The 19,240-nt window shown below is 44.6% G+C and overlaps 1 protein-coding gene across 2 annotated transcripts in view; it reads left to right on the top strand.

Moving 5' to 3' along the window:
* dync2h1 (dynein cytoplasmic 2 heavy chain 1) overlaps positions 1 to 19,240 on the top strand; it is an 836,995-nt gene that overhangs the window by 83,860 nt on the left and 733,895 nt on the right. For both annotated transcript variants that reach the window (XM_068033753.1, XM_068033752.1), the window contains exon 19: positions 15,026 to 15,153. In XM_068033753.1, the coding sequence (XP_067889854.1) occupies positions 15,026 to 15,153 (128 nt within the window). The remainder of the gene's footprint in view (positions 1 to 15,025; positions 15,154 to 19,240) is intronic.

Here is a 19,240-nt window from a genome sequence, read left to right as displayed (position 1 = left end):
TGTGGTCTCACCAGGGCCCTGTACAGCTGCAGTAAAACTTCCCTACTTTAATATTCAATTCCCTTTGCAATAAATGCCAACATTCCATTTGCCTTCCCAATTGCTTGCTGTACCTGCTCACTAAATTTGTGATTCATGTACAAGGACATCCAGATCCCTCTGTACCACCGAGTTCGGCAATCTCTCTTCATTTAAATAGTACACTGCTTTTCTATTCCTGTCAAAGTGGACAAGTTCACATTTTCCCACATTATACTCCCATCTGCCAAATTTTTGTCCACTCACTTAACCTATTGTCAGGCAAGCCCCCCACCTGCCAAGAATGAGGAAAATTAATTTCGCCACATGAACATTGATTTTAAACTGCTGATGGTAAAGAAAGAACTTGCTTTAAAAAACAATTGAAGACTTTGGCTGGAGAGAGACATTAGCATATCAACAGACAAGCACTTCAAAGGACAAAGGAGCTATTTCCTGCTCCAATGGACTTTTGATTACCAGAGGTTGAAGCATTCCAGGTTAACTACTAAGATGGCCGAATATGCAAACAGACGTAGTCAGGCCAGTTTGGTCACATGACTGACTGACTGACTGTTGGAGTTTTTTGAATTTGACCTTCCAACAAGGAATTTGAAATCAGAAGGCTGGTTTCTCCTGGACTGAGAACACCTCTCTCCTGTCTGCTCTCATCTTGCTCTCACCAGCTTCAGAAACCATTGAAGACATATGAACCCCAAGAGAGAAAAGTCTCCTACAGTGAACAAGGTTTAAGAAGAATACTGGACCCCAACGAAAAGTAAGAGCTGTCTACAATCAAGGACTCTACGGCAAGCTGGAAACACAGAAACGGTAACAAGAAACCCCCTTTTAGAGACTGCCTCAAACTTCTCCATTTTATTTTTCTTCTTTTTTCTGTCCCTATTTGTATGTGTGTATCGCGTGTGCATACTGGCATGGGGGCGTTGTATATCCGTAGGCATTAACCACATTAAAGTTTAAGGTTTAATAAATTTCACTTTTCTTCTTTAAACCTAAGAAAAAGCTGGTGTGCTCATTTCTTTGCCTTATAATTGGAAAGCTGTGAACAAGGATTCACAAAGGGGGAACTCAAAACACAGTGTTTTAAAAAAAATAAAACCCTATTACAATAAGACCAGGTGAAGACAGTAAAAGACCCCTAGATACCTTTCTTACCTGGTTGTAACACTATCTGTATCCCTTTGTAGATTCTTTTCCTCTTGACAATGTTACGATCAGGTGAGGTAGAGGTTTAGGGCTCCCCTCTTGGCCTTTTCCTGGTTTGGCCGCAACAGGGTTGAACAGTGTTTTTAGCTCCTCCTCATTGAGTCCTTGCTCACTGCTCTCTAATTGTAATTGTAAAGAAATCAACCAGACCGGTTTTCTTGGCTTTAAACAAGAAAGGTATAAGTTTATTAACCTTAAAACTCTAACTCGGGTAAAACTACTAAGAATACACGATGCGATCACGCTAGCATGCATTTGTGATAAACACACATGCAAATAGATACAGAGGAGAAAAATTAAAGGGGAAAGGTTTGAAGTAGTAGATGGAATTCAGTTAATGGTTTTGGGTTGGATATAAAGTCTTTGAAGTTAAGTCTTGCAGCCCTCGTTGGGGCCCAGTGCACACTTTCAAACTTGTTTCGCTGATACCGGAAGGTTGCAGGAGTCTTCTGTCTTGAGGCTTAAGTTACTTCCGTAGGTCCCTGGAACTTTGCGTGAGAGAGAGAGACAGAGAGAGGGAGACCTTCCTCCTTGGTTCTCAACTTGCAGTCTATGTGGCACAATTCAAACAAGCCCTCAGTCTGGCCAGCAGGTAAGTCATGTGACCCTCTCTGTTTGAAACAGCATCTTCTTGGAGGGGGGCGTTGCTGGACTTCAAATCTTTCTAGACACACTCGGTGAGGGGTGGAGTTCTGGCTCTTGCACAGACAAGATGTGGATCATCACTATTGACTAAACCCATCTGGCTAATTGAATCAGGGAGTACTCCCATTGTCTCTCCATGCAGCTGTCTTTCAGAATGCAAATGTGTAGCCATGTTTTCAGCCATTGCTCTGTGGACTTTTTAAAACAAGTTATGTTCAATGTCCAGTACAGTTCAAAATAGTGTTCCATATGCCAAAATAATATGTTTCCATTTGGCAGGGTTTCCGTCACAACAATTTACTTTCTTATCTTGGTATCATCAGCAAATTTAGTTCCCATACATTTGGTCCCTTCATCCAAGTCATTGCAAATAGTTGAGGCCCCAGCACTGATCCCTATGGCACTCCACTAGTTATAGCTTTCCAGCTGAAAAAAGATCCATTTATCCCTGCTCTCTGCTTCTCATTAGCTAACTAGTCCTTTATTCGAGCTAAAATGTTACTCCCTACACCATGCGCTCTTATTTTTTGTAGTAACCTTTGATGTGGCACTTTATCAAATGCCTTTTGGAATATAAGTACACCACATCTGCAGGTTCCCCTTTATCCAATAAAATAAAAGCAAAATACTGCAGATGCATGACTGGCCCCCCTTTTCATCTTTTTTTTATTTTTTTTTATTTTTTGTTTTTATTTTATTTCAGTTTGTTCCATCATTCAGTTTTTACCATGTGCCTGCCCACTGTTTTTTTTTTTCATGTTTGTGCTTTTGGCCAGGGCTGTTCATTATTCTTTCATTTCATACTCTCTCTGCACTAATGCTTTGTCTTTCACCACACCATTAACACACCTTTTGCCTTTGCTCCATGACCTTCTGGTCAGTTATTCTCTGTGACCCTCTGCCCTATCAACACCTTCCCTTTTGTTATCTCTTGCCCCACCCCCGCTTTATTTGCTTAAAACCTATTACATTTCTAATATTTACCAGTTCTGATGAAGGGTCACTGACCTGAAACTTTAATTCTGCTTCTCTTTCCACAGATGCTGCCAGACCTGTTGAGTATTTCCAGCATTTTTTGTTTTTATTCCCCTTTATCCATGTTGCCTGTGACTTCCTCAAAGAACTCTAATAAATTAATTAAACATGATTTCTCTTTCACAAAATCATGTTGACTCTGCCTGATTGCTTTATAATTTTCTAAGTATCCTGCTATAACCTCCTTAATTATGAATTCTAGCAATTTCCCTTTGACAAAGGCTAGGTCAAAATCCTGGCCCTCCCTTCCTAACAGCATTGTTGGTGTACCTACACCCCAAGGACTGCAGTGGTTCAAGAGTGCAGCTCACCACCACCTTCTCAAAGGCAATTAGGGATGTTTAATAAATGCTGGCCTAGCCAGTGATGCTCACATCCCAGAAATGAATATTAAAAAAAATTATGTTGGACTAACTGGCCTATAGTTTCCTGCTTTCTATCACCCTCCTTTCTTGAATAAAGGTGTTACATTTGTGATTTTCCAATCACTAGGACCCTTCCAGAGTCTAAAGAATTTTTGACGATTATAACCAATGTCTCTATCTCTGCAGTCACTTCTTTTAAGACCCTAGGATGCAAGCCATCCGGTCCTGGGGACTTGTCTTCCTTTAGGTCTAATAGTTTTTCCTGCACTGTTTCTCTGTTGATGGTGATTGTTTTACATTCCTCCCTCCCTTTCGCTTCAGGATTTTCAAGTATCCTTGGGAAGTTTTCTATGTCTTCTACAGTGAAGACAGACACAAAATAACTGTTCAAAGCATCCGCCATTTCCTTGTTTTCCATTATTAATTCCCCAGACTCTCTCTCCAGAGGACCAATATTCATTTTAGTTACACCTTTCCTTTTTAAATACTTGCAGAAACTCTTACTATCTGTTTTTATATTTCTAGCTAACTTTCTCATGTACTCTAATTTTTCCCTCTTATTTTTTTGGTCATCCTTTGCTGGTTCTTAAAATCTGTCCAATCTTCTGACTTGCTTTTGTTTTTTTGTTTGCCACTAATCTTTGCAAAATTGTACAGTGTTTCTTTAAATATGATACTATCCTTAACTTCCTTATTTAGTCACGGATGATGCATCCTTCTCAAAGAGTCTTTCTTTCTTACTGGGATAAATCTTTGCTGGGAGTTATTAAATATCTCCGTAAAAGACTCCACTGCAGCTCTACTGTCTTACCTTTTAACCTAATTTCCCAGTTCACTTTAGCCAACGCTGCCCTCATACCCTTATTACCTTTATTTAGGTTTAAAACACTAGTCTTAGACCCACACTTCTCACTTTCAAACTGAACATGAAATTCTATCATGTTATGATTGCTGTTGCCTGTGTTCCTTTACTACGAGGTTATTGATTAATCCTGTCTCATTGTACATTACCAGGTCTAGAATGGCCTGCTCCTTGGCTGGCACCAGAACGTACTGCTCTAAGAAATTGTCCCGAATACACTATGAACTCATTTTCCAGGCTACCTTTGCCAATCTGATTCGCCCAATCTAAATGATTAAAGTCACCCATGATTATTGCAGTACGGTTCTTACAAGCCCCCATTTCTTCCTGTAACTACTGTCAGTGGGCCTATAAACTACTTCCGCAAGTGACCTCTTGCCTTTCCTATTTCTTATCTCTACCCAAACTGAATCTACATCTTGCTCTTTCGAGCTAAGTTCGTCTCTCACCACTATACTAATGTCATCCTTAATCAACAGAGCTACCCCACCATTTTTTCCTAGCTTCCTGGCCTTCAGAAATGTCAAATACCCTTCAATATTCAGGTCTCAGCCTTGGTCACCTTGCAACCATGTCTCCATAATGGCTATCAGGTCATACATATTTATTTTTATCTGTGCTAACAATTCATCCATTTTGTTACGAATGCTGAGCTCATTCGGATACACAGCCTTTAACCTTGTCTTTTTACCATTTTTGCAATCTCTGGCCTTATCTGCTGGTACACTCTCTTGCATTTGCATGCTCTGTCCCTTCCTGGTTATCATTACCCAATTCGCTACCTTGCTGTATTACCTGGTCATTTCCCTTTAATTTACTACATCTCTGTTCACATAATCCTTTCCCCCAACTATTTATTTCAAAACCTTCTCTACTGCTTTAGTTATACGACTTGCCAGACTTGGTCCCAGCAGGGTTCAGGTGAAGACTGTCTCAACATACAGCCCTCAATTTCCCCAGTACTGATTCCAATGCCCCACGAATTGAAATCCATTTCTCCCACGCCAGTCTTTGAGCCACACATTCATCTCTTTAATCTTATTTACCCTACGTCAATTTGCTTGTGGCTGTTGTAATAATCCAGAAATTATTATCTTTTGAGGTTTTGCTTTTTAATTTAGCCCCTAGCTGCTCATAATCCCCAAGCAGAATCTCTTTCTTAGTCTTTTCTATGTTGTAGGTACCCACATGGACCACGACAACTGGGTCCTCTCCCTCCCACTGCAAATTCCTCTCCAGCCCAGTACAGATGTCCTAAATCCTGCCACCAGGCAGGCAACACAGCCTTTGGGACTCTCACTATCGGCTACAGACTACTGTGTCTGTCCCCCTGACTATACTGTTCCCCACTCTCACAACATGGTCCCTCTTTTGAATGCCTTCCTGTACTACAGTACCATGGTCAATTTGCTCATCTGCTTTTCAGCCCCCGCTCTCATCCATACAAGCTGCAAGAACCTCGAAAGTGTTGGACGGTTGCAAGGGCTGAGGCTCCTCCACTTCTATCTTCTCGATCGCCTTACCTGTCTCACTCATAGTCACACCCTCCTGTCCATCACCATACACAAAATCAGAAGATCCGATCCTAAAGGGTGTGACTGCATTCTGGAACAAAGTGTCCAGGTTACTATCCCCCTCCCTGATCCATCACAGTGTCTGTAGCTTGGCTCCAGCTCATGGAGTCTGAGCCGAAGCTCCTCGAGCCGCAGACACTTACTGTCGTAAAAACAAGAAATGCTGGAAATACTCAGCAGGTCTGGCAGCATCTGTGGAGAGAGAAGCAGAGTTAATGTTTCAGGTCAGTCAGTGAACCTTCATCAGAACTGGCAAATATTAGAAATGTAATAGGTTTTAAGCAAATGAAGCGGGGGTGGGGCAAGAGATAAAAAAGATGTTGATAGGACAAGGTCACAGAGAATAACTGACCAGAAGGTCATGGAGCAAAGGCAATATGTTAATAGTGTGGTGAAAGACAAAGCGTTAGTTTAGAGAGGGTGTAATTGACAGAAAAATGAACAGTCCTGGCCCAAAGCACAAAAATGAAAAAAAACAATCGGGAGGCACAGTAGAAACAAACTAAACAAACTAAAATAAACAAATAAAAAAGAAAACCTGATCCGGAGCGGTGGCTGTAAATAAAGAGCGGGGCTTGAGGCCCTCTTTCACTTACCTGGGAGCAGAGCGGAGCGGCAGCTGGCGGACCTGCGTGCAAGCTGATCAGGAGTGGCGGCTGGCTCCCTCTCACTCCGTGTGTCTCTCAGCACGCGCTGAGACTCGAAAAAACGGAAAAAAAACTTAGTGATATCACGGGAATTCTGCAAGGTGATTGGTTGGGTAAGTAACAGCTGTTTGTGCATTTAAATTGCTTAAAAAAGGGGAGTTTGTTTTTAAAAAAACCTCAAGTGATAAGGTGAGTAGTACTACTTAAATTAGAGTAATTTATTAAGGATTTTAGATTGTAATGGGTAGTGTTTGGAGTAGAACAAGACCCCTAGTGTAATTAGTATTTTTTAAAGGGAGTAACTAAATTAATTTAAAGGTAAGTCATGGCAGGAGCCCTGTGGTATGTTCCTCCTGCACTATGTGGGAAATCAGGGATGCTTCCAGTGTCCCTGACAACCACGTGTGCAGGAAGTGTATCCATCTGCAGCGATTGACTACCTGCATTATGGAGCTAGAGCTGCGGGTGGATTCACTGTGGAATATCCGTGATGCTGAGGACGTCGTGGATAGCACGTTTAGAGAGGTGGTCACACCGCAGGTAATGGCAGCACAGGCAGAAAAGGGATGGGTGACCACCAGGCGGAGCAGTAGGCGCAGGCAGGGAGTGCAGGAGTCCCCTGTGGCCATCCCCCTCTCAAACAGATATACCGCTTTGGATACTGTTGTGGGGGATGACCTCCCAGGGGAAAGCAGCACCAACCAGGTCCATGGCACCAAGGATGGCTCTGCTCAACAGCAGGGGGGAAAAAGGAGTGGAAGAGCTATAGTGATAGGGGATTCTATTGTCAGGGGTACAGCTAGGTGTTTCTGTGGCCGCAAACGTGACTCCAGGATGGTATGTTGCCTCCCTGGTGCTAGGGTCAAGGATGTCACGGAGCGGCTGCAGGACGTTCTGAAGGGGGAGGGTGAGCAGCCAGAGGTCGTGGTACACATTGGTACCAACGACGTAGGTAGAAAAAGGGATGAGGTCCTGCAACAAGAATTTAGGGAGCTAGGTAGCAGATTAAAAAGCAGGACCTCTCCGGTTGTAATCTCTGGATTACTCCCGGTGCCACGTGCTGGTGAGTTTAGAAATAGGAGGATAGAGCAGATGAATGCATGGCTGAGGAGATGGTGCAGGAGGGAGGGCTTTAGTTTCCTGGATCACTGGGTCTGTTTCTGGCAAAGGAGGGACCTGTACAAGTTGGACGGGTTGCACCTGAACTGGAATGGGACAAGCATCCTTGCTGGGAGATTTGCTAGTTCTGTTGGGGGAGGTTTAAACTAATTTGGCAGGGGGATGGGGGTTAATATAAAACAGAAAGTGAGTCTGCCTAGAAGGCAGAGCAAATATAGACCTGGTAAGGCACAAGGGAAAAATGCAAGGTTGGATTGCATCTATTTCAATGCAAGGAGTCTTAGTAGTAAAGCAGATGAATTGAGGGCATTGATTAGCACATGGGATTATGATATTATTGCTATCACAGAGACATGGTTGAGGGAGGGACAGGACTGGCAGCTCAATATTCCAGGGTATAGAATCTTCAGGCGCGACAGGGGAGGGGATAAAAGAGGAGGTGGCATTGCACTGTTGATCAAGGAGTCAATTACTGCAGTAAAGAGGGATGACATCTTAGAAGGTTCTTCAAATGAGGCCATTTGGGTAGAACTTGCAAACAAAAAGGGGGCAATCACTTGGCTGGGTGTCTGCTACAGGCCTCCAAACAGTCAGGAAGAGATAGAGGAGCAGTTATGTAGACAAATCTCTGAGAGGTATGAAAATAATAGGGTAATAATAGTAGGGGATTTCAACTTCCCCAATATTAACTAGGATAGTCTTAGTGCAAAAGGCTTACAAGGGGCAGAATTCTTAAAATGCATACAGGAGAGCTTTTTGAGCCAGTATGTAGAAAGTCCTACAAGGGATGAGGCAGTACTGGACCTAATCCTAGGGAATGAAGCCAGTCAAGTGGTAGAAGTGTCAGTGAGGGAGCATTTCGGGGATAGTGACCATAACTTAGTTTTTTAGTTTTAGTTTTAGAGATACAGCACTGAAACAGGCCCTTCGGCCCACCGAGTCTGTGCCGACCATCAACCACCCATTTATGCTAATCCTACACTAATTCCATATTCCTACCACATCCCCACCTGTCCCTATATTTCCCTACCACCTACCTATACTAGGGGCAATTTATAATGGCCAATTTACCTATCAACCTGCAAGTCTTTGGCATGTGGGAGGAAACCGGAGCACCCGGAGGAAACTCGCGCAGACACAGGGAGAACTTGCAAACTCCACACAGGCAGTACCCAGAATTGAACCCGGGTCGCTGGAGTTGTGAGGCTGCGGTGCTAACCACTGCGCCACTGTGCCGCCTCTAAGATTTAAGATAGTTATGGAAAAGGACAAAGATGGACCAGAAATCAAGGTACTGAATTGGGGGGAAGGCTGATTTCAATATGATAAAACAGGATCTGGCCAAAGTGGACTGGGAGCAGCTACTTGTAGGAACGTCTACATCACATCAGTGGGAGTCATTCAAAGAGGAAATAGTGAGAGTCCAGAGTCAACATGTACCCGTTAAGGTGAAGGGTAGGACTAACAGGCCCAGGGAACCCTGGATGTCAAGCGATATTAGAGCATTGGATCAGGAAAAAAAGAAGGCTTACGGCAGATCCCAAGCGTTGAAAACAGCGGAGGCACTAGAGGAGTATAGAAAGTGTAGGGTGGCACTTAAAAAAAGTAATTAGGAGAACGAAGAGGGGGCATGAAAAAACACTGGCGGGCAAGGTAAAGGAAAATCCCAAGGTGTTTTATGAGTATATTAAGGGTAGGAGGATAACCAGGGAAAGAGTAGGGCCCATTAGGGACCAATGTGGCAATCTTTGTGTGGAGCCGGAGGACATAGGTGAGGTTTTAAATGATTACTTTTCATCGGTGTTCACTATGGAGAAGGACAATGTAGGTGTAGAGATCAGGGCGGGGGATTGTGATATACCTGAACATATTAGCATCGAAAGGGAGGAAATATTAGCTGTTTTAGTGGGCTTAAAAGTGGATAAATCCTCAGGCCCAGATGAGATGTATCCCAGGCTGCTATGTGAGGCAAGGGAGGAGATAGCGGGGGCTCTGACACAAATTTTCAAATCCTCTCTAGCCACAGGAGAGGTACCAGAGGACTGGAAGACTGCAAATGTGGTACCATTATTCAAGAAGGGTAGTAGGGATAAACCAGGCAATTACAGGCTGGTGAGTCTAACATCAGTGGTTGGGAAAATATTGGAAAAAGTTCTGAGGGACAGGATTAATCTCCACTTGGAGAGGCAGGGATTAATCAGGGATAGTCAGCATGGCTTTGTCAGGGGGAGATCATGTCTAACTAACTTGATTGAATTTTTCAAGGAGGTGACTAGATGTGTCGATGAGGGTAAAGCAGTAGATGTAGTATACATGGATTTCAGTAAGACTTTTGATAAGTTCCCGCATGGGAGATTGGTTAAGAAGGTAAGAGCCCATGGGATCCAGGGCAATTTGTCAAATTGGATCCAAAATTGGCTTAGTGGCAGGAGGCAGAGAGTGATGGTCGAGGGTTGTTTTTGTGATTGGAAGCCTGTGACCAGTGGTGTATCGCAGGGATCTGTGCTGGGACCCTGCTGTTTGTAGTGTGCATTAATGATTTAGACGTGAATATAGGAGGTATGATTAGTAAGTTCGCAGATGACACGAAAATTGATGGTGTTGTAAATAGTGAGGAGGAAATCCTTAGATTACAGGGAGATCTAGATGTGCGGAGCAGTGGCAAATGGAATTTAATCCTGAAAAGTGTGAGGTAATGCATTTTGGGAGGACTAACAAGGCAAGGGAATACACAATGGATGGTAGGACCCTAGGAAGTACAGAGGGACCTTGGTGTACTTGTCCATAGATCACTGAAGGCAGCAGCACAGGTAGAGAAGGTGGTTAGAAAGGCATATGGGATACTTGCCTTTATTAGCCGAGGCATAGAATATAAGAGCAGGGAGGTTATGATGGAGCTTTGTAAGATGCTAGTTAGGCCACATTTGGAGTACTGTATACAGTTCTGGTCCCCACACTATAGGAAGGATGTGATTGCACTGGAGCGGGTGCAGAGGAGATTCACCAGGATGTTGCCTGGGCTGGAGCATTTCAGGTATGAAGAGAGACTGAAAAAGCTAGGGTTGTTTTCCTTGGAGCAGAGAAGGCTGAGGGGGGACCTGATTGAGGTTTATAAGATTATGAGGGGCATTAATAGGTTAGATAGGAGGAAACTTCTTCCCTTAGCGGAGGGGTCAAGAACCAGGGGGCATAGATTTAGGGTAAGGGGCAGGAGGTTTAGGGGCGATTTGAGGAAACAATTTTTAACCCAGAGGGTGGTTGGAATCTGGAATGCACTGCCTTAAGAGGTGGTAGAGACAGGAACCCTCACAACATTTAAGAAGTATTTTGGTGACCACTTGAAACGCCATAGCATACAGGGCTATGGGCCAAGTGCAGGAATATGGGATTAGAATAGTCGGGTGCTGTATGGTCGGCACAGACACGATGGGTCGAAGGGCCTGTTTCTGTGCTGTACAACTCTATAACTCTATGACTCTATAAAAAAAAAATAACTAAAAACATCATACTCTGAAATTATTGAACTCAATGTTCAGTCCGGCAGGCTGTAGTGTGCCTAATCGGTAAATGAGATGCAGTTCCTCGAGCTTGCGTTGATGTTCACTGGAACACTGCAGCAATCCCAGAACAGAGATGTCTGCATGAGAGCAGGGGCGTGTGTTGATATGGCCAGTAACCGGAAGCTCAGGGTCATGCTTTCAGACTGAGCGGAGGTGTTCCGCAAAGCGGTCACCCAATCTGCGTTTGGCCTCCCCAATGTAGAGGAGACCACATTGTGGGCAGCGAATACAGTATGCTAAATTGAAAGAAGTACAAGTAAATCGTTGCTTCACCTGAAAGGAGTGTTTGGGGCCTAGGATAGTGAGGAGAGAGGAGGTAAATGGGCACCTCCTGTGATTGCAGGAGAAGATGGCATGGGAAGGGGACGAGGTGGTGGGGGTAATGGAGGAGTGGACCAGGGTGTCGTGGAGGAAACAATCCCTTCGGAATGCTTACAGGGGAGAGGAAGATGCGTTTGGTAGTGGCATCACGCTGGACGTGGCGGAAATGGCGGAGGTGATGCTTTGGATGTGGAGGCTAGTGGGGTGGAAAGTGAGGACAAGGGCAACCCTGTCGCGGTTCAGAGAGGGAGGGGAAGGGGTGAGGGTAGAGGTGTGGGAAATGGGCCGGACATGGTTGAGGGCCCTGTCAACCGCAGTGCAGGGGAATCCTTGGTTGAGGAAAAAGAAAGACATATCAGAAGCGCTGCCATGGAAGGTTGCATCGTCAGAGCAGATGCGTTGGAGACTGAGAAACTGGTAGAATGGATTGGAGTCCTTACAGGAGGCAAGGTGTGAAGAAGTGTAGTCGAGGTAGCTGTGGGAGTCGGTGGGCTTATAATGAATATTAATAGACAGCCTATCTCCAGAGATGGGGACAGAGAAGTCGAGGAAGGGAAGGGAAGTGTCGGAGATGGACAATGTAAAGGTATAAAGGGTGGAAATTAGAAGCAAAGTTGATAAAGTTTCCAGTTTGGGGCGGGAGCAGGAAACGGCACTGATACAGTCATCAATGTACCAGAAAAAGAGTTGGGGGAGGGGGCCTGAGTAGGACTGGTACAAGGAATGTTCGACATATCCCACAAAAAGACAGGCATAACTAGGACCCATGTGGGTACCCAAAGCAACACCTTTTACTTGAAGTAAGTGAGTGGAGTTGAAGGAGAAGTTGTTCAATGTGAGAACAAGTTCAGCCAGGTGGAGGAAGGTGGTGGTGGATGGGGACTGGTTGGGCCTCTTCGAGGAAGAAGCGGAGAGCCCTCAGACTGTCCTGGTGGGGGATGGAGGTGTAGAGAGATTGGACATTGCATTTTATAATGCTTTTGTCGTAAAACAGTGTATCCTGCGATTTACTGTGAACAATATCAAGGGAGGTCTGCTAATTTTATAATTATATTTGAATGTCTATACTTACAGCAGGCTTGCTAAGATAGATTAATAATTATGATACCTGATTATATTCATATCACAACATTTTTTGTTTTATCACCATTGATGTGTTGTTATCAGGTTTTCACTGCACTAGAAATATTGGGTGGTCTTGTAGTTAAAATAAGAGACATTTAACACACAACTAGAAGATTGAGAGTTTGAGTATCATGACTGCCTATTGCTCAAATGTACCTCTTCAGAGGAATGGGAGATGGAGCTTCATGTAGGGGCAAATTGTTTTTTGCCAGAGGATTGGAAAAACACCAGCAATTAAAAAAAATAACATTGAGCTAATGTGTTTATACAGCCACTAGAATTTTGGAATGAACCAGTACCTGCAGCACAACCACCTAATCTAATGTAACTGATGAATTTTTCCCTTCACACTTGTCCAAAATGAAAAAACCCTTCCTTGATGGGTTTGTACGAGAAGTAGTTTGGAAACATTGCTAAATAACGAGATGTGGATTCCAAATCAAATCTGAAATGCAGACATAAATTTTGAGAATGAATTGGACGAGCTATCACAGATAGCTTCACAGGAGTGTAATCAGACAAAAATTGACACTGAACTAGAAGTGGAGAAATTAGGTCAGGTGACCAAACAGTTGGTCAAAGAGGTCGGTTTTAAGCAGAATTTTAAAGGAGGTGGAGAGGTTCGGAGAGGGAATTCCAGAGTTTGGTGCCTAGATGACTGAAGCCGTGGCAATCGGTGGTGGGGAAGAGGAAGTGGGGGATGCAAAAAATGCCAGAGTTAGAGGAATGCAGAATTCTCTTAGGGTTGTAGGGCTGAAGGGCATTACAGACATAGGACGGGCAAGGCCATGGAAGGATTTGAGCATGAGGATAAGAATTTTATATTGGTATTGGACAGGGCAAGCACAGGGATGATGAGTAAGTGAAATTTGGTTAGGACACAGGCATCAGAACTCAAGTTTATAGAGGGTGGAAGGTGAGAGTCCAGAAGAGACTTGGAGTAGTCGAGTCTGGAGGTAACAAAAGCATGTGTGAGTGTTTCAGAAGCAGATGGGCTGGAGATGCTTAATATTACTGAGGTGGAAGTAGGTGGCCTTTGTGATGAAGTGAATATGGGTTTGGAAGCTCGGTTCCAGGTCAGATAGGTTGCTGAGGTTGCGATTAGTCTGGTTCATTCTGAGAATGTGGCCAGAGAGGGGAATGGAATGGGTTGTTAACGGAGTTTGTGGCAGGGCCAGAGAACTTTGGCTTGCCTTCCTAATATTTAATTGGAGGAAATCTTGGCTCATTCAAGACTGGATGTTGTCAAGCAGTGGAGGGGTTGAGAGAGGTGGTGGTAAGATAGAGCTGGGTACTGTAAGCTTATGTATCTTTGGATAATGTTGCTGGAGGCAACATACACATGAAAAATAGGAGGAGGCTAAGGAAGATCCTTGGGGGACTCCAGAAGTAATAGTGTGGGGGCAGGAAGAGAAGCCATTGAGGGGAGGATCTCTGTCGACAACTTGATAGTAAGAGTGGAACCAGGAGATTGCGGTCCCTTTCAGCTGGACAACGGAGGAGCAGCGTTGCAGGAGGTTGATGTGATCAACTATATCAAAGGCTGCAGTGGAGTTGCGAACAATGGCGAAAGATTGTGCACCATGGTCACAGTCACAGAGGATATTATTTGTGATTTTGCTTGGGGCTGTTTCAGTGCTGTGGCAGGGACAGAAACCAGATTGGAGAGGTTCAAACATGGAATTGTGGGAAAGAAGGGCATAGATTTAGAAAGCGACTTAAAGTTAAGGACATTGGAGAGGAAAGGGTAATTGGAGATGGGCCAGCAGTTTGTCTGGACAGGGGGTAAAAGAAGGAATTTTGAGAAGGGGTGTGGTGATGCCCAAATTGAAAGAGAACAGTATCTGAGGAGAAGGAGCTGCTTAGAATATCAGCTCGCCTGGGGGCCAGAAAGCAAATTTGGGTCATCAGTTTAGTGGGAATAGGGTCAAGAGAGTAAGGGTGGGTCTCGTGGACAAAGATGAGTTTGTACAGGGCATGAGGGGAGATAGGAGAGATATCAAGTTCAGGCTAATGGCAGCGGAGAACCTTCGCAATAGCTTGGCTTGGTGCGTGACAGGAAGAGAAGGAAGTGCAGAGACAGCTGAATGGATGGTCTCAATCTTATTGACAAAGAACCTCTTTGTACTTGTTGGAAGAGAGAGTGGAGGCTGCGTGGAGAAAGGTTTCATCCTGTGTGCTTTTTAAAAACCTAATATGAAAAGTAACCATTTCAAATCCTTTCTGTGGAAAAATGGTAAACAATCCCAAAACATGACATTGGGCTACTTGTTTTTGCATTATAGCTGGTTTAGGACAAAATCAGAAACCACCAGCCAGAAAATCTAATTCAAAGTACTCAAGTTTTTACATAAAGGTATTGGTTGTGAACTGTAATATCCCATATCTAACATTATTCCTCATTACTAACATTCAAGTTAAAAACAAATGAATCAGTTCACAAGTAGTTCATTGGAGCTATTAACTTCAGTTGTCTATTAACTGTACTAATTAGCAATGGTGATTCTTTTTTTTTCTCTCTCTAAAGGAATGGATTGTACTTGGACAAGTGGATGTTGAAGCATTAGTTGAGGAACACCTCAACACTGTATATGACTGGGAGAAGAATTTTAAGTCTCTCAAAGGAAGAGGAAAAGAGTCTGAACGGCTTCCAAGGTTGAATTAAATGGTTTACAAATACAGCATTATAATACAGCATGACAAGGAAAAGTTGAACTAAGCTGTAAATGATTCTTTAGGGCGTGAGGCCTTTATTGAATGCTTGTTAGGATCATATTTGCCAATGGTGTAATGAGCAGTAATCATTGACATAAAGTAACTATAAAAATCAAAATACAAAATGCAACTACATGATTCGTACAAACTCTAAATTGTGGGAAGCCAAGTCTTTTCACAGTGTAACTAAATGAATGCTAATTAAAAAAAAATGTGTTTCTTGTAGGTGGTAGAAATAAGTAGGATATTACATATTTTAGGGATAAAGATGAATATGGGTAACTGAGAAATGGGAGCATATGAAAGGGAATGAAGAGAGGTATCATTGATGGCTGATCTACAAGATTGGCAAAGAACTAGGAAGTGAACATTTATTTGTCAATCTTAATTTGCACTGTTCTTTCCATTTTATTCAAATAACCTTTTCTCAGTTCTGTAGGTACTCCTGTTATGGATCTTTTTTGACCAAACTGGTTTAGGTCTCTGCTGCTACAGTAGCAAGAGTGTTGTGGAGTGAGCAATCTTTGGATTGTTTTGCCTCAGCCCACCCCTCCTTCAGGAAAGACCTTGGGTAGAAATTTGTTCGGGCAGTGGCTCTAAACCGGAGGTATTGGATCAGCTGCCTGTTATATGCAGCATCTGATACCAGTTCCATTGCGGTTCCAGTTCAGTGGAATTAAATATTAGGCCATGTGTATAATAGACGTCCAATCCGATAATGCTCGGTTTGCGCCACTACCTGAGACAAATTTCTGCCCCCTTGTTTCCATTAGCTGTTTTATTGTGACTGTCTGGAATTTGGAGATTATTGTGCAGGCAATTATGAGTGCCCACAGTGGTGTGATTCAGAACATGCTGACATGCCATAGGTTAGATTTCCTGTGAAAATCAATAATTAATAGTTGCAAATAAGAGGAAGATCAGTGAAGATAGTCTCCTGTTTATGACTACAAATGTGGCAACTTTCTTAAAGTATGAATTAAATCGATCTGTGTGTATGTGTCATGTAAATGTGACTAATTATCATTATAGACATTGTTAGACTCTATTATTGAATTCATGGGAATGCAAAAACATGGGGTTGAATTTTCATTTTAGGATTGGGATCATTTCCAGGTTCCGACTCTGCTCAGCATCTGTGCTTGACGACTGATGCAATTTTAAGAGTTGGCCAATTAGTGGCCTAATAGCACATTCACCGTCCAATTAGGAGCAGTGGATATGGTGAGGAGGTGGGAGTTGGGTGTGGCAGGCCTGATTTAAAGGGCAAATGCAGCCATTATTTTAGTCGCTGATTTATCTTGGAATGGAAGAGAGAAGAGAGCAGCAGGCCAGCAGCAGGTCAGGCTCCTGTGCAAGGGCAGCCCCATGATTTACAGATGCCTCACTTGAGATACTTTTAGTGGTGGTGGCAGCATGGCAGAGAATCCTGTTTCCTGAAAATGGTAGGAGAAGGCCAGCCAGCCAGACCTAGCAGACATTGCTGAAGGTGGCTCACAAGGTGAGCAGCTGCAACGTTGTCAGCAGGATGTGGGTGCAGTGCCGGAAGCACTTCAGTGATCTTCTGAGGACTGGCAAGGTGAGTGCAGCATGACACCCAGATGGAAGGACCTCCAGTTACGTAGTGACCAGCACACCCTTGTGCTAAGTAGCTTGAGGGTGCATAGTGCTCCGGAATATTGAAAATATGGGTGCCCCGGACCACTCCTGAGTTGTTTGCAAAGCTCGCACCTTAAGCACTTGTGGAGGAAACAATATTGAAGGCAGTGAAATTACATGTGTTTGACCTGCTGGAAGTGGTGAAGGAGGGCACCATGGTCTTAACTGTCTCACTCTTGACTTTGCAGGAGGAGCATACAGCTCCAGAGAAAGGGCTCGTTCAGGTGGTGGAGTGCCCCATCCAGCTATTCTAACATCCATGGAGGAGGAGGCCCTTGATATTTACAGGGTGTCAGTACATCAGGACGTTGGTGATGGCAAGATGGGAGTCCGTCCAAGACTGTGAAATGATCTTATCATCTCCACATGACCGCGATGGAGCTTCCTCCTCCTTCGTTTCCTCCATGCCAATACAAGCTCTAATGGCCTGGTGCAGCTCTGCAGAAGCAGCTGCTGACAGCGGTGAATTTTCCTAACCAGCTTCTTGCGTCTACCACAGGGCCAGTTGTGGAGGGGGAGCCAACATATGACCGTGTTACATCGTAGTCTTACTCATTGGAGGGAGAAGCAACCGAGCTAACACCGTTGTATCAATCAAGCGCACCCTTCACTCACTTTGGTGGGGCCTCACATGAGTTTAGAATGGATGGTGCAGGGTGACCAAGACTTCATGGAGGAGGTGGGGGAGACAGAGACAGCTGTGGGCTGTCCTCCTCAAGACGATGGAAGACAGATACAGCCATGCACAGCTGGGCAGAGATGCAGAGCCTCGGGAGTCTCACACACATACATACACGCACGCACACACACAAACACACACAAGGCATGTCTTCCTGGAGCAGCAACGGGAGATGTGTGCCCAAATGTTGGCATTCCCTGAGGCAGTGCGAAGTCATAGGTAGAGAATGAAGGACTCTCCATGACGTGCTCCACTGTCTCAGGCATATGAGCTCATCCATTGAGAGAATGGTCAAACTTGTGGTGAGTCATATGTGGCATCACATTGAGTGGATGCATTGAGCGCGCTGACATGCACAGAATGTATGCCACATTCTATAGCATTGACCAGTCAATGGCACTGATGGCGCAAAGATATGTGGAGCAGATGCCATTTGTGCCCTATCTGGTGGATCCCCCTGAGGTTCAGGTATGCCATGAAAGGGCTGAGGCAGCCAGTGAAGATGTTGAGAGATGCATGCCCCATGGGGTAGCATCCATACAGAAAGGCCCTGTGACCGAGGCTGCCCCTGCATCAACACAGGTGGGGCAGCCTGTGGCGGAGCCCTCACTGGCTCCATGATGATGAGGATGACTGTCATGGGCATGTCAGCTGCATGCGCATGTGCAAGCAACCATGATTCCACCTCATCCTAGACACGGGGAGCACCCTGTAGGAGCGGATGGATGCAGAGGGTGCCATGTTGGTAGTCTCACTTTGTGGCTGACTAGGTTGACTTTTGTTATGGTTGTATTCAGTTATATGGGTCCAGTGTAATGAAAAGATTGATGATTGGGCCCAATGTTTAATGGCATTATGGCACAAGAATGAAGAGGTCGGAAGGACATAAATAAGTGTACTCGTGGAAGTTGTGTGGCACATTGTCTTCTAGGCAATATGGGGAACATTGGAAAGTCTCTGCAGCGTGTGCCTCTTGGATGTGCTCCCTCCTGAGAAAGTTGAGTTTCTGAGCTGAGTGCCTTCCAGAAGGAGGCACCCACCAGAGAAATGTGCCTGAATTAGTGCAGCCAGAGTCTCCCTTCCATCTGGTCATGCTTTGAGGCCTCAGCCTGACCTTTGAAAGGGCTTGCAAGGCTGGTTCACTCTGGTCCACTGCTACTTCCTCCTCCTTCTCTGAGGAAGTGTGCTGCTCCTCTGCATCTTCCTTGTCAAGGTCCACACTTCTCTGACGAGCCATGTTATGAAGAGTGTAGCAGGCCACCACAATCCGAGACCCTTGAGGGAGTATACTGAAGTGTGCACCCCGACTGGTCTAGGCACTGGAACCACTTCTTCAGGAATCCAATGGTCTGCTCTATGGTGGCCTTTGTGCTCAGATGGCTGAGTTGTGCCTCTGTGGAAGGGTTGTGTATTGGTATCGGCAGCTATTTGTTCAATGGATAGCCCTTGTCCACGAGCAGCCATCCATATATTCTCTCCAGTGCCAGAAACAGCTTCGGCACCTTTGCTGATTGCCTAAGGATGAAGGCAACACGGCAACTGCCAGGATACAGTGCACATCCTTTCAGGAAACACTTGTATTGGTCACACAGCAGCTGAGTGTTGAGGGAGTGGAATCCCTTCCTATTTCTAAATGCCCCTGGCTGCTCAGCCGGTGCCTTGGTGGCCACATGGGTGCAGCTGATCATG

Source organism: Heterodontus francisci, chromosome 6, assembly GCF_036365525.1.
Source record: "Heterodontus francisci isolate sHetFra1 chromosome 6, sHetFra1.hap1, whole genome shotgun sequence".
Taxonomy (NCBI): domain Eukaryota; kingdom Metazoa; phylum Chordata; class Chondrichthyes; order Heterodontiformes; family Heterodontidae; genus Heterodontus; species Heterodontus francisci.
Note: the sequence above shows the minus strand (reverse complement) of the source record. Positions and strands in the feature narration are given on the sequence as shown.